Source organism: Chinchilla lanigera, unplaced genomic scaffold (assembly GCF_000276665.1).
Source record: "Chinchilla lanigera isolate Chin_1 unplaced genomic scaffold, ChiLan1.0 scaffold00017, whole genome shotgun sequence".
NCBI classification, from domain to species: Eukaryota; Metazoa; Chordata; class Mammalia; order Rodentia; family Chinchillidae; genus Chinchilla; species Chinchilla lanigera.
Window position 1 is genome coordinate 1,240,374 of NW_004955418.1, and position 14,998 is coordinate 1,255,371.

The 14,998-nt window shown below is 43.1% G+C and overlaps 1 protein-coding gene across 12 annotated transcripts in view; it reads right to left on the reverse strand.

Annotated features, from left to right (window-relative positions):
- Positions 1–14,998, reverse strand: part of Matr3 (matrin 3) — a 56,253-nt gene that overhangs the window by 26,871 nt on the left and 14,384 nt on the right. The window contains exon 1 of one of the 12 annotated variants that reach the window (XM_013512916.1): positions 4,931–5,020. The exons of 6 other annotated variants lie outside the window; for them this stretch is intronic. Coding sequence is in view for 2 of the 6 variants with exons in the window: in XM_013512919.1 (XP_013368373.1) it covers positions 4,667–4,714 (48 nt within the window). In the remaining 4 variants the exon portion in view is untranslated. Of the gene's footprint in view, positions 1–4,666; positions 4,808–4,897; positions 5,021–14,998 lie in introns of those variants that run through there. 5 more of the 12 variants (XM_005382079.2, XM_013512921.1, XM_013512919.1 and 2 more) reach the window with 5 other exon arrangements.

The window sequence follows — 14,998 nt, forward strand, 5'->3', positions numbered from 1 at the left end:
GAGAAGAGTTAATGATTTTTCAGTAGGTCACTCATGTATAGCTCTATTTATTTTCTTTAGAAGCCACTTTGAAGATACCAAAGTATAGTACAACAACTCTTGATAATCTCCTACCTCTTTTGTCTGTAACTCACTATAATTTGTCTATTTGTTTTCCTGAGAAACTATTTTGTAGACAATAATATGTAAAATGATAACCATCAATAATTTCCTAAAAAATAAATAAATAAATAAATAAATCCCCAGCCCCTCTTACTTGCTTTTTATACAAGAGTTAAGCCTACATTTCCACTGCAGTACCAATACCATTATGTATGCATGTATACAAATGTATCTGGTAGATGGCCATTTATTTTCTTTCCAATTTTTTATCAAGAATACTGCTATGAACATTTCATGGTGTCTTCTGGTGCCCAAGGACAAAACTCACTCCTCCCTAATGTGTTCCAGAATGCCAGGTCCTGAACATGGACAGACACTGATAAGCACTAAAACTGATTGGTACCAGGTGCTGGGTGTGGCTCACTGGTCGAGTGATTGCCTAGCAAACAAGGCCCTAAATTAGATTCCCAATCATAAATACTTGTAAATACAGTAATGAAATAAAGCGGTTCCAGTCTTCTCAGAGTATTTTAAGTATAAATTGATTATATTTCTAATACTGTTTCTTCCACTAATGCATGTGTTAGATGCTGAAATAATTCATTTCAATTTTGCACATATGGCACAGATTCCTCTCCAGTCATTTACACACCAAATGGGGATGTTTAATATACTAATGACAGCCACAAAGGAGGAAAAAACCCCACACAAGTCATTTTGAAAACCTGAGTTAATCATTATGAAGTGAAAGCAAGATACTGTAAATAAAAAATTCTAGTCATATTTAGACCCTAATATTAAAAGACTACTTTCTATACTTATTACATTTACTGCTAATCCATTAAGACACCTATCATAGTGAGACAGGACTGCGTAATCCAGACTGACCTTAAACTCACTCTATAACCCAGGCTGGCCTCAGCCTCCCGAGCACTGGGATTACAGGCATCAGCCACCATGCCCAGCTCTGCCCAGCTTTTCTTTACTTTTCTTAGCCAGGAGCAGTAGCTGGGAAGAATCCCTCCCAGTACCCTCTTTATTTTCCTACTAACCTGTTTCTGCCTGGTAATGGTACTAATAACCACAGGTTACTGGGATGCTACAGCAAAGAGAATGTCAAATATGACATGGTAAGTTTTCAGTACTTTCTATCAAAGTCTTTAAATTTTTTTGTTTTTTGGTACTGGGAATCAAACCCAGGACCTTGCACTTGCCAGCAAGGTGCTTGTGCCGTTGAGCTGTATCCTCGGCCCCATATCCTTTTGTTTTAGAATAGCTTCAAAAACGTTTTAAACCTAAATATGTTACTACTCATGTAGATTTTTTTTTAAATTTAAAAAGGACCTTGAGGGGGTCAGGAATATAGCGCAGGGGCACAGCACCTGTCTGGCCAGCGCGGGATCCTGAGTTCAATTCCTGGTACCCACCCCTCCAAAACAAAGGACCTTGAAGCTTGGGTGTGATGGTGCTTGCCTGTAATCCCAGCACTTGGAGGCCAAGGCAGGAGGATCACTACACAAGTTTGAGGTCAGCCTAAGTGACACAGTTCAAGGCCAGCCTGAACTATGTATGAGGCCTTGTCCCCTCAAACAAAAGCAAACAAAAAAAAAATATACTTAATCCATCACCTTGTTTTATTTCTGCTCTACTTTTAATTACACACTATTTATTTCTAATCCCCCTCCCCCCAGGTAGTGGGGATTGACCTTCCGTTCAGTGCCTTTGCACCAAGCTCTATCTTGAACCTTTCTTATTGAGATCAGGCCTAAGTTACTAAATTGCCCAACCTAGGTTTAAACTTGTGATCCTCCTGCCTCAGCCTCTCAAAGTGCTGAGTGTGCTGGGATTAGAGGAATGTGCTGCCACATCCAACTCTTATACAAGTAAGCTTTTTCTGAAGAATCAGTGCTCTTGAGCCTAATAATCCAATAAGAAAGATCCACTTCATAGCCTTGGAATGACCATGTATAATTAAAAAAGGCAAAACTATACTCCCAGTTTAGAACGCTCCCACACCACTCAACAAACACAGCGTTGGCCACCCCATATATTAAGCCAGTCACCGACTTTTAGAACCTCGATAGTTTTCATTGCAATGTGAACTAGAGATGGGCTGTAAGAACAATTTACAAAAGTAAATTCAGCTGGGGATATAGCTCAAGGGCACAAGAGCCTGCCTGGCAAGTGCAAGGTCTTGAATTTGATTCCTGGAGCCAATCAATCAATCAATCAATTAATCAATGGAAAGAAGGGATACTTATAACAACAGTAAATTCAACTTCCTGTGGAAATCTCAGAATAGCATCAAGATGGAAATACAAATCACCTGTAATGCCAACAGCCAGAGTAACATTTTTAGGTACAGCTACTTTATACGCTCCTTTTAAAAAAATAGCAATTTTCTTACATTTTTCCTTTCCAATTAGCACTGTATACCATAATCATTTTCCATTAGTATTCTCCCACAAAATCACAGTAAGTAGGTGATTTTCATAATAAAATTAGCAGAGCCCCACAGTTAAGTCTTTTAGGTTTTTTTTTTTTGGAGACAAGGTCTCACTGTACAGTTCAGGCTCACCTTGAACTCACTATGTAGAGGAACCTGGCCTCAAATTCATTGCAACGATCCTCCTGCCTCAGCCTCCCTAGTGCTGGGATTACAGGGGTGCACCACCACAACCAGCTCTCAAATTCTTAGAATACAGCTTATCTGGTTTTTTTTTTTTTTTTTTTTTTGCGGTGCTGATAATTAAATCTAGGCCCTCATACATGCTAGATGACTACTACGTCACAGCCCCAGCCTGAACCTTTCAGATCTTTAATATGTTTAATAACTGTTACTAATGTTTACGTACAGCCTTAGACTGTACCTATTTTCTGGGGACTGTAGCTAACTGTGTGAACATCTTCCTTCTGATCTTTATTCTACCAAACTGGGATGTGAAATATGTGATACCTCTAAAAGTATGTAATATGACTGTATTCTTTAGTTGTTAAAAATTTTAATTATTAACTGAGTTGTAATAATATGTCTACACTCCTTTAACATAAATGTTCAGATGAAAAGCTGTTAAATTCTTCTAATTAGTTCAAAATGCAATATAAAAGTTGTACACTAGGCTGGCGAGTACAGCTCAGTGGTACAGCGCCTGCACAGCATGGTTCAAGCCCAGTATTAAAAAAGAAAAAAACGCTGCACACAACTGAAGAAGAAGATATGTAAACACTTAAAATATTATATGCTAAGAAACATATACTTAACAAGAATTTTCAGCCTGAATGATCTTTCTCAAGTCTTATATAACCAACCAGAACACTCTTCATGTAGTACTTCGATGGTGTTTGCAGAGAGCAAAAGGCATTTGCCAGTTTTTAGCCAAAATGTCTCCCCTGCCCTTAATTTCGAAAACAAAACTAATATTCAAAAATTACGCCAACAGACTGGGCAGACAACCGACTGAGCTTTTAAAGATAAAATTTTACTCTGAACATTTACGAAAAGTCTAAATTATTTTTGCCTGCATAGTCAACAGTTTAAATTGGCCTAAGAGAAAAACGTATTCTAACGAATATTTAAAAATCTTAACCAAAGCTTTAATACATATTACGCAGTATCAGTACAAAATCCCGTGACACCTGCCTACGAAACCAACGATTCACATTATTCCAGCGCTAGAAAGACTAGAAATTTCAAAACCACCAGAAGCGTTCTATAAAAATGTCTAGCTGAAAAAAACTGATCCGACAAGAATATTCCACAAGACAAGGCCACAGGGCAGGGTGAAAGCACGCAGGGGCCATGTATCTACCGTAAAAGTAGAACACAGAACATACCACAGCGCTGGCCAATAAAAAGAACAACGGTGCGGCGACTACACCACGGCACTCCAAAGCCTTTGTCTGGAAACCGGAAGGTCCCACAGCACATGAACCTCTCCGGAGGAGCCTGAACTCACAGTGTTTAGATGGAAGAGCAGGGGTTGTGGGGTGACCGACTAAACCAGAGCAAACCGGCGGCCCCTCAGCGGGCTGGGGACCGCTTTCTCCACGACGCAACACGAAAAACAAGCGTTAACGTTTCATTTTTCGGCCATTTTTACGCGATGGGGGGGGGTCCAGATCCCGGCTAAAATCGCGCGCGGCGGGGGGGGGCGCAAGGAAAGCTAAGAGCGAGGGACGGAGCGAGGGCTGACACCAGGCGAAGAAACGCGGCTCAGAACTATTTAGCCTTTTAGAGTCTGCGAAATCCTCCATTTTGGGGAATATTTTCAGAGGAAAAAAAAAGGCAAACGCACTGCTCGGGCCAGCGCTGCCCAAGAACTTCGCTCACTCAACTACCTTCCCCAAACGGCGGGCCTCAGAGGACAGCGGGTCCCTCAGGCCTCGAACGCTCCTCCCTCCCCCTCGCGCCGCGGCCCGCGTGTAACGGGCTCGCGTCCCGCCCCCGCCCCCAGTAAGCCAGGGACGCGCGGAGCCCGGCTGACCAGCTGCCCTCGGGCACCTCTGACTCTGGCCGCACCCCGGGCCCCTGACTGGCCGGGTCTCTCCCTCCGGGACCGCTCACCTCCGACGCCCGAGGAGGCTGGCTGCGCCGCCGCTGCGCTCCTAACATGGCGGCCGCCGATCAGGCGGCTCACATACGCAGCGCGGAGGGAGGCAGAGCGGACGAGCGGGAGCGAGCAAGACAGGCGCGCCGCCGGCTCCCCGCGGGCCTGGTCGCCGTCGCTGCCCCCTCCCGGCGGACGTGGAAAGCCCCCGGCCACCCCACCCCGGCTCTTACCCGCTTCACGCCTACCTTAAGGAAAGGGAGAGGGAAAAGGAGAGGTACCTCTCTCCCAGCGAGCGGGACGCGGAGGCTCCCACAATTCCCCGCAGCAACAGCGCTGGCAGAAGGCGGTGGCAGCGGCTGCAGCCCAAGAACTCACTCACTCTCGCGAGAGCTTGTTCCCTACCCCCTCCAGGTCCCGGTACAGCGCGCGCCAGGCTCCGCCCCCTGCTCGTCGCGAGTCAGGCCCCTCCCACGGCTCGGCGCGCGCACCTCGCTCGCTCCCTGGCCCGCAGTCCTTGTTCACGACTGAGGCGGGAAATGGAGCAAGAGTTACGGACGTGCGCGTTTGAGCTCCATTCCCAGAGTTGTTTTCTCCCTAATGCCTCAGTAGCAAAACATAACTAGGGTATGCGTTACTAGTAATTCGGAGACTGCCTGGTTTAAACTTAACTTCTGTCTTTTTTTTTGATTTTTTTTTTTTGTTTGTTTGTTTGTTTTTTTCCGGTACCGGGAACCGAACTCACGACCTTGCGTTTGCCAGGCAGGCGCTTTGCCGCTGAGCTAAATCCCCAGCCCCTTAACTTCTGTCTTTATCTGCGGAAGGACAGTAGGAAATTCCAGGGAAGGGCGCCGCAGAGGGCACCATTACTGTTTGGGCTGTTTTTTGTTTGTTTGTTTTATTTTAAAGAGTAAAAAAAGGATAGCATAGTAATAGGGGGGCTTACCGAATTACAGACAAAGTGGTAGGAAATTATCAATGGTTGTACATATTGTTATCTTCAAGATAGTTTCTCAGGAAAACAAATAGACAAATAATAGTGAGTTACAGACAAAAGAGGTAGGAGATTATCAATGGTTGTTGTACTATACTTTGGTATCTACAAAGTGGTTTCTAAAGAAAATAAATAGAGCTATACATGAGTGACCTATTGAATAATCATTGACTATTCTCAATGGTTGCTGTAGGAAACACATAGTAATAAACATACATCCATTTACTAAATAGCATAGGAACAACAGAAACATTACAGAGTTATGGACAGATTAGTAGGAAAATATCAATGGCTTGTGTAATACATGGTGGTATCTTCAAAGTGGTTTCTCAGGAAGACAGAGATATGCAAGAAAGATCTAACAAGTAGTTATAGCCTAAGGGTTGTGAAAAATAGTGTATTACCTCCTCACCAGTGACTCCTTTCACTGAGGTGTGAAGGCTGGAAGGAAGGCCAGGATTGAAAAGAAGGACTGAGAGACTTGCACCTGTATCTAGCAACAGGCTGTTTTCTTTTTCCTCCATAGTCATGACTACCCAGGGCTCCTCCACGGAGATGACAGTCTGGCTAGAGGGAGAAGGCAGAGTATGCCCCTGGCCCCCTCATTCCTGTTGGACTAACTGGTAGGATGGGTCTGAGCTCTGGGGCCTCCACGTCAGAGGGCAGACCGATCTCCAGTGGTCATCTTTGCAGGCAGGGCATGGTGTTTTCTTTTTTCCTTAAGGTACTGGGGTTTGAACTAGGCCCTTGTACTGAACTATTTCCCAAGACCATTTTGTTTTGCTTGTGACAGTGCCTCACGATGTAGTTCAGGCTGGTATTCACCTCACTATGTAGCCCAGGCTGGTCTTCAACTCTGGACAACCCACATGCTTCAGCCTCCCTAAAGCTGAGATTACTGGGTTATGTGCCACCATGCCCGGCTTGGCTGGTTTGTTTTTGGTTTTGGTTTTATGTGTTTTGTTTTTTTGTCTTTTTTTGAGACGAGTTCTGGCTATGCAGTTCAGGCTGGGCTTGAGCTCACTTTGTAGTCCAGGTTGGTCTCGAACTCCCAATGATCCTCCTGCCTCAGCCTCCTAAGTGCTGGGATTACAGGTATGCGCCACCACGCCCAGGTATGGCTGGTTTTTAATCTCAGGAACTCTAGTGCAGGAGGGTCACTGGGGTAGGCGGCAGCCAGTCCATTCCCTCAAAAAGACTAGAAAAGAGCAACATTGCCATTTGTTGAATTTGATTGCAAAACACCCTTGGGACTGCAATACTAGTTCCAAATTCCTGCAGAGATTTTCAGATAAGCTACTCAAGCAAGTCAGGTCTGGAGGGCAGGGAATTTTCCATCACAATGATAATTATGGGATGCTTACTATGAGTGAGCAAAGCAATTTATACAAAAGTTTTAGAAAGGATGTCTAGCCGGGTGTGGTGGCACACACCTGTAATCCCAGCACTCTGGAGGCTGAGGCAGGAGGATGCTTGAGTTCAAGGCCAGTCTAGGCTACGAAGTGAGCTCAATGCCAGCCTGACCTGCATAAAGAGACCTTGTCTCAAAAAGACAAAAAAAAAAAAAAAAAAAAAAGTAGAAAGGAAGTCTACCCACAATAATCCTGACAGGTAGCTACTATTAAAATCCCATCTGATAAATGAAAAAAGACAAAAAAGTTATGGAATTTATCAAATGTGAAAAAGCTAGTAAATAGTCTTGGAGACTTAAACAGGTATTTAATAGCTATAAAAATAGCACATTGGCAAGGTCGTGAGTTCGGTTCCCGGTACCGGAGAAAAACAAAAACAAACAAACAACAAAAAAAAAAATAGCACATTGACGCACCCACACCTATAATCTCAGTACTGACTGAGGCTGAGGCAGAAGGATCATATAATCCCACCTGGATTATCTTGTCTCAAAATTTAAAAATTTAAATAAGGAAAGGCAAGTGGGAATACAGCTCAGAGCAAATATCCTGTGATTCAATCCCCAGTACCTGGGGAGGGAAAAAAAGGTAACACCTCAGGGTGACTAATAAGCCCCAGTTCACAACATTACTGAACTTCAATCTAGTAATAGAAGTATTTTGGAGTGTCTCCTGGGTAATTACGGTAAGCCTCCGGGAAACAGTAGAAAACTTGGGCAAACTGTAATCCTAGCACTCAAGAGGCTATGGCAGGGGGATTGCTGTAAATTAGAAGTCAACCTGAGCTACTTAGTGAGACAGACTGAACTACAGAGCAAGATCCTGACTCAAAAAACAAACTAACAGGCCAGCTGTGGTGGCGCACACCTGTAATCCCAGCACTTGGGAGGCTGAGGTAGGAGGATCACTGCGAGTTTGAGACCAGCCTGGGCTACAAAGTGAGCTCAAGGCCAGCCTGAACTGCATAGGGAAACCCGGCCTCAAAAAGACAAAAAAAAAAGTCACAAAAAACAAACTAACAAAAGATAAAGTGCACTGGAAATTCATCGAGGCACGGCAACTTTAGTGGGACACACAAATTTTATAATAAGGAGTGCTATAAATGGGTCTTGAATTGATGAAGGTATAGATTAGCAACAAATTATGATTTAACTGATATAAATGCATAGAAGTTGAAAGATACTGTGAAATATACAGTGAAGAGTGGCCTGACGACCAAGCCTTCAGAAATCTAACCGATTATAGTAAGAGATCTAGTGAGCAGAAGTGGAGGGCCAGGCCAGGCGCAGTACCGCACACCTGTAATCCCAGCTCTTAGAGGAGACTAAAGCAGGCAAATTGCCTCAAGTTTGAGGCCAGCCCAGGCTACACAGTGTGATCAAGGACAGCCTAAACTGAATAGCTAGACCCAGTCTCTGGAAAGAAAAAAAAAAAAAAAAGATGGTGAAAGAAGCAACAGTATTAAGTAGGCAGCCAGGTGTGCGTGGTAGTGCATGCCTGTAATCCTAGCCCTCAAGAGGCTGAGGCAGGAGGACTGCTGGGAGTTCCAGGCCAGCCTGGGCTACAAAGTGAGCTCAAGGCCAGCCTGAACTGCATAGTGAAACCTTGTCTCAAAAAGACAAAAATCCCCAAACAAACAAACAATAACAATATTAAGTAGGTAAAACATGGGGAGAGGAAAACAGAGAAATTATGTTGCTTTGAAAATGAAAATACCTTACAAAGTGAACAACAGCCAGACATACTGGCATACACCTATGATCCCAGCACCTGGGAGGCTGAGGCAGGAGGAATGCTGAGTTTGAGGCCAGCTTGGGTAACACAGTGAGTTCAAGGTCAGCCTGAACTGCACAGTGAGATGCTGTCTCAACAAACAAAAAAAGTGATGAACAGGGTCGCATGATAGCAACAGGTACAGATAAAGACTAAACCAGGCATGGTGGCACACCCCTATAATCCCAACACTAAGGAGGCAGGAGGATTGCTGCAAGTTTGAGGCTAGCCTGGGCTACATAGTGAGTTCAAGGCCAGTCTGGACTATATAGCGAGACCCTGTCTTGTCAACATCATTGGTCATTTGAGAAATGCAAATTAAAACAACACTGAGATTCCATTTTACCCCAGAAAGAATGGCTATCATCAAGAAATCAACCTATAACAAATGCTGGGGGGCTGTGGAGAAAAAGGAACTCTTCTCCACTGCTGGTGGGAGTACAGACTGGTGCATCCACTGTGGAAATCAGTGTGGAGATTCCTCAAAAACTAGGATTGGAGGTCCCAATCAATCCAGCTATTCCCCTTCTGCTCTTCTGGGTATTTTTCCAGAAGAAATGAAAACATTATACCACAGCTATATATGTGCACCCATGTTTATAGCAGCACGATTTGTCATAGCTAAATCTTGGAAACAACTCAAATGCCCATCAGCTGAGGAATGGGTAAAAAAGATACATTTTTATACAATGGAGTATTACTTAGCTATAAAGAAAAACTTGAGGCTTTTATAGACCATACTCATAAGTGAAATAAATCAGACTTGCATGTGTAAACATCTTACTGTCTCCCTAGTGTAAAAACCTGAAAGAGTAAGTAAAATCTGAAAGGTACAATAGATATTGTGAAAGGGAAAGAAACTGCTCAAAAGAAAAAAGCGACTGGGATGAGGGACAGAAGAAAAGACAGAAAGGAAGGGGAAAAAAAAAAAATATATATATATATATATGATAGCTAAAAAAAAGTCTCAGAAAACAAACAAAAAAAGAGACGAAGTTTAAAAACAAAGTTTAGCAACATAGACAGCATTAGTAATATTGAGAGTTGCTTCCAGTAAAGTGGAGGCAATTAGACCAAAGGAGCTGAATTTGTTGACTATACGGAGATAGGAACTATGCAATGAAAGAAAAACTTTGCCTGTGAATAAACTGCAGCAGATAAAGCTGACTTGAAAGGTTTCTTTTAGTATGGAAGGTATGGGTGCAATTCATTGACAGTAAGGATGTTTTAAGAAAAGAGTGGTTGAAAAGATGGAAGAGAAGTGATTATCTATAATGGAGTTTACCTAAAGGACAATGGAATCTGGAGACAGAAAAGTTCCTTTACTGTAATGGACAGGATAGTGCTGAGCTTGTACTAGACTTGTTGGAAGGAAGACATGTCCATTAGAGTCAAATCACTTCAGTTTTTCTGTAACAAAGCCACCTGTTAAGGTCTAGAGTGTGACAGAGAAATTTTTGAAACAGACATTGTGAAAAGTAAATAACCAGGCATCCCAGCACTCTAGGAGGCTGAAGCAGAAGTAGCCCAAGTTTGAGCCCAGCCTGGGCAACTCGGAAAACTGTCTCAGGAATGGGGTGGGGAACTGGAGTCAGTGCAAAGGCCCTGGGTTCAACCTTCAGCACCACAAAAAATAAAAATAGAGAGAGAGGGAGAGAGGAGAGAGAATAAAACTACAATCTCATATTTGTATGGATGCTATGATTTTCTCCAGGCTTGGAGAAGGAATTTGGTAGGATTCCTCAAGGGCTAGGGCTCACCTAAAGAAATGAGGAAGGAAGCTCACCATATAGTTATCCATATAGCTCACCACATAGCTATCTTTGGAAAAGGAAATTTTTTGGAGGGGATCCTCTCTTTAGTTAACCTTGGGTCTTGCTTCCACTTGAAACCTAATATGCTTTCTACACTATAAACCTGATTCAAACTGATCTTGGGTGAATCCTTCCCCATATGTTGTCCTCAACTCAGAGTGAACAAGAGGCCATGGTCCACTGGCAGACAAAAGCATGGGTGCTAGTCAAATCTCAGTTCAGATACGCATTTATCTATGTTTGCATAAGGCTCTAATGCCATCTGGTGATTGTGCAGAGAATAAAAGTCAAGCTTTTCGTGCAGTAGTTATTGAGGATCTGCATAGTGATATGGAAAGCTCAAATAGTAAGAGGCTCAGCAGCAAAGATGCATAGAGAAAACAAAGTTAATATTTCACTCCCAGAATGCTTATTCAGTGAAGGACACTGTACAATGCTGGGGACACAATGATGGAAAAGACAAGTCACCAGCCCTTAGGACCTTGATCTGATTTTTTTTTTTTTTTTTTGGTCTTTTTTGAGACAGGATCTCACTATGCAGTTCAGGCTGGCCTTACTGAACTGTAGGCCACTCTGTAGCCCAGGCTGGTCTCAAACTGGCAATGATCCTCCTGCCTCAGCCTCCTGAGTGCTGGGATTACAGGTGTGAGCCACCATGCCCAGCCATTTTTTCTTTTTTTTTTGAGGCAGGATCTCATTATGCAGTCCAGGCTGACCTCAAATTCACACAGAAATTTTTCAAACAGCCATTGTGAAAAGTAGGTAACGGTATCCCAGCACTTGGAAGCTGAGGCAAGAGGAGCACAAGTTTGCATGCGTCCTGGAAAACTCAAGAAACTTAGTGAAAAACTGTCTTGTGGTGGTGGCTGGTTATCCTCCTGCCTTAGCCTTCCAACTACTGATATTGCAGGTGTGTGTGTGACACCATGCCTGGTTAGCAGTTTATAATGCATTACAGTTAGCTCAACATTGAGCATAGAGTACCATCCTCCCTGTTTTACAGAAGAGTTAAGAAGGTGGGAACGTTAGGTTCGGTGGCACATGCATGTGCAAAGCTTGGGTTCTTGCCTGTGGTTTTCTAGTTAGAGAAAGAACAAGGCACTCTATTATACTGCCTTCAGCAGAGCTCTGAATTCAGAATTCATCGGAACAGATTTAATGCCCTGGAGCCATGTGGTATTTTTTTTTTTTTTGGTACCAGGAATCGAACACAGGACCTTGCGCTTGCCAAGCAGGCGCTTGTGCCACTCAGCTACATCTCTGGCCCATGTAATTTTTAAAAGGCCATTTAAAAACCAAACTGATGGGCCAGGGATATAGCTCAGCAGCACAGGCACCTGCCCGGCAAGTGCACAGTCCTGCGTTTGATTCCCGGTACCAAAAAATAAAAAAGTAAAATAAAAACCAAACTGTTAACCAATGACTATTTCAACACACTCATGGGGAGTGTAGAGTTCAACAAAAAAATGGATACATCAGAAAAAGAAAAAACTTGCATAAAACTTATATAAATATTTTAATACTAAATTCATTGAGACATCATGAGATCAATACAAGAGGCCAAGTTGCCTTGTTTTCTACAATTACAAGAGATGGTCAGAATGGTGGCCATTAGCTTCCATTTATTAGTACGGCAAACTGCTGAAGTATGTGTGCATTTTTTGGTGGGCTGTCTCTCTCTATATATAATGATACATATATTTGGGGAGCTGGTATTGAACCCTAGGCCGTCATACTGAGCAACATTCCCACGCCTTTTTTGATTATATTTTATCTTAAGATAGGGTGGGTCTCTTTTACCAAGTTGTTAACTTGCCCCGGGCTGTTAGAACTTGTAATCCTCCTGCCCAAGCTTCCCATAGTGCTGCGATTTTATTTGTATTTATTTATTTATTTTTGCAGTTTTAGACATGTGCCACAATGCCTGGGAAGAGGGTGGTTTATTTTTTCTGAGACAAGGGCTTGCTATGGAGTTCAGGCTGGCCTTAAATTCACAACTATCCACTTGCTTCAGCCTTCTGAGTGCTGGGATCACAGTCATGTGCTACCACACCTGGCTAGGGGATGGTTTTAAAAGGAATTTTTATGCCAGGTATGGAGGCCAGCCTAGGATATATAGTGACTTACATAGCAAGACCCTGTCTCAAGAAGAAAAAAATTCTGCCACTTCTTTTACAGAATAGAACAGCTCTGTGACTGACTTTAATTATTCATATGATGCAATGTGGTGGGGTCGTTTTGCAGTATTAGAGACTGAATCCAGGGCCTTGCACATGCTTGGCTGGTACTCTACCACGGAGCCAATCCCCAATCTTTATTTATTTATTTATTTTTATTTTGGGATAGGGTCTTGGCCAGGCATGGTGGCACACGCCTTTAATCCCAGCACTCGGGAGTTTGAGGCAGGTGGATCATTGTGAGTTCGACACCAGCCTAGGCTACATTAAGTGGGCTCAATGCCAGCCTGAGCTGCATAGTGAGACCCTATCTCAAAAACACCAAAGCAAAAGGTTCAGGGACAGGGTCTTGCCAAGTTGCCAAGTTGGCCAGGCTGGCCTTGAATCTGTGACCCTCCTGCCTCAGCCTAAGCAGTTAAATTTACAGGTGTGAACCACTGGCCCAGCTAACTCAAGGATTTTTTATTTTTTGTTAGGGTCTTGCTATGTAGTTTAGACTGGCCTTGAACTCATTATATAGCCCTGGCTGGCCTTGAATACTCAGTTATTCTCCTGTCTCAGCCTACCCAGTGTTGGGATTATAGGCATGTGCCACCATACCTGGCTAACTCAGGGAATTTTGATACTTGTTTTGAAATGCTTAAATTTTAAGGTAAATGGCTGAGGATATAGCCCAGTGGTGGAAATGCTTTCCTAGTATGTGCAAGGGCAGGGATTTGATCCTGGCTATGTAGCCTAGGCTGGCCTCAGACCTGTGGTAATCCTTCGGCCTCAGCCTCCTGTGCCTGCTGGATCATAAGCATGTACCACCATGACTGGCATAAGACCTCTATTTAAAAAAGAACCCTTGATCAATACCTTCACCAGTTTTTATATGCATATTATTTTTCCACATAGACTTTGCAAAAATCAAATCACTTATTCTTTTAGGTGTTCATTGTTTTTAACTTAAGAAGACAAATTCCCTGTAGAATCATAAAATATACACGTTTTCCTGTATTTTTGAAATTTAAACCAAGCATGGTGGTGCACACCTGTAGTTCCCAAACCCCCAGAGACCAACTCAGGAGGTCAAGTTTGAGCCACTGTGGCCAATGTAGTAAAACTTTATTTCAAAATGCTGTCCCAAATACTGCTCTTTTGACTTTTTTTTTTCTTTTTCTGTCTTTTTGGGACAGGGTCTCAATATGTAGTTCAGGTTGGCCTTGAGCTCACTTTGTAGCCCAGGTTGGTCTTGAACTTGCAACGATCCTCCTGCCTCGGCCTCCTGAGTGTTGGGATTACAGGTGTGCACCACCAGGCCCGGCTTCACCATTTATTTGAAATGCTACCATTAAAACAAAATTCTCCAGTGTCTCAAGGTCTTTTGTTTTTGGTACTGGGAATTGAACTCTGGACCTTGTGCTTGCCAGGCAGGCGCTATGTCGCTGAGCTATCTCCCCAACCATCTCAAGGTCTTTTGAATTCTATTTGCTACATTCATTATTGTATCCTTTCAGACTCAGTACCACACCCTTTGGTTTAGTATTTCTTTCTCTAATTTTGCAAGTTACTTTCCTATGAGTGTTAAGTGGAGTGGTTTTCTGTGTCTTTTTGAGACAGAATGGCCTTGAACTCACTTTGCAGCCCAGGCTGACCTCAAACTCAGTGATCTTTCTGCTTCAGCCTCCTGAGTGCTGGGATTACAGGCAAGCACCACTACGCCTATTAGTGTAGCTATTAGTGTAGTTTTAATCTGTATTGGGACTACTGTAATCTTGTCATTCTCACTAGGATTTTTTTCATCCTTGGATAGACTTCTTCATATTAATTCTATCATATAGAATTGATTTCTTGAACACGGCATAATTGTAAGTGGCTTTCGTGTCAGTATTTGACTCACTTTACATGTGTTCTTATTCTAATCCTGATGTTCCTTCTAGTCTCCAAACTGCGTGCTACTTAGTGAAATTACTTACAGTACCTCCAAGGTACCTCATTCCAATTATTTCTTCTCTGTTTATATTTTCTTACTTTGCGTACAATAGTACCTGTAGGGGGCAATGAATCTTAGCATACTATTTTAGATAAAATAGTTTGGTAAAAAGCCTGCATGGTGCTTCGGGAAGCCTCCCAGGACAGTGCAAGACCTAATTCCCCAGATCAACACTGCCCAGGAATGTCTCCCCAAGATAAGGGG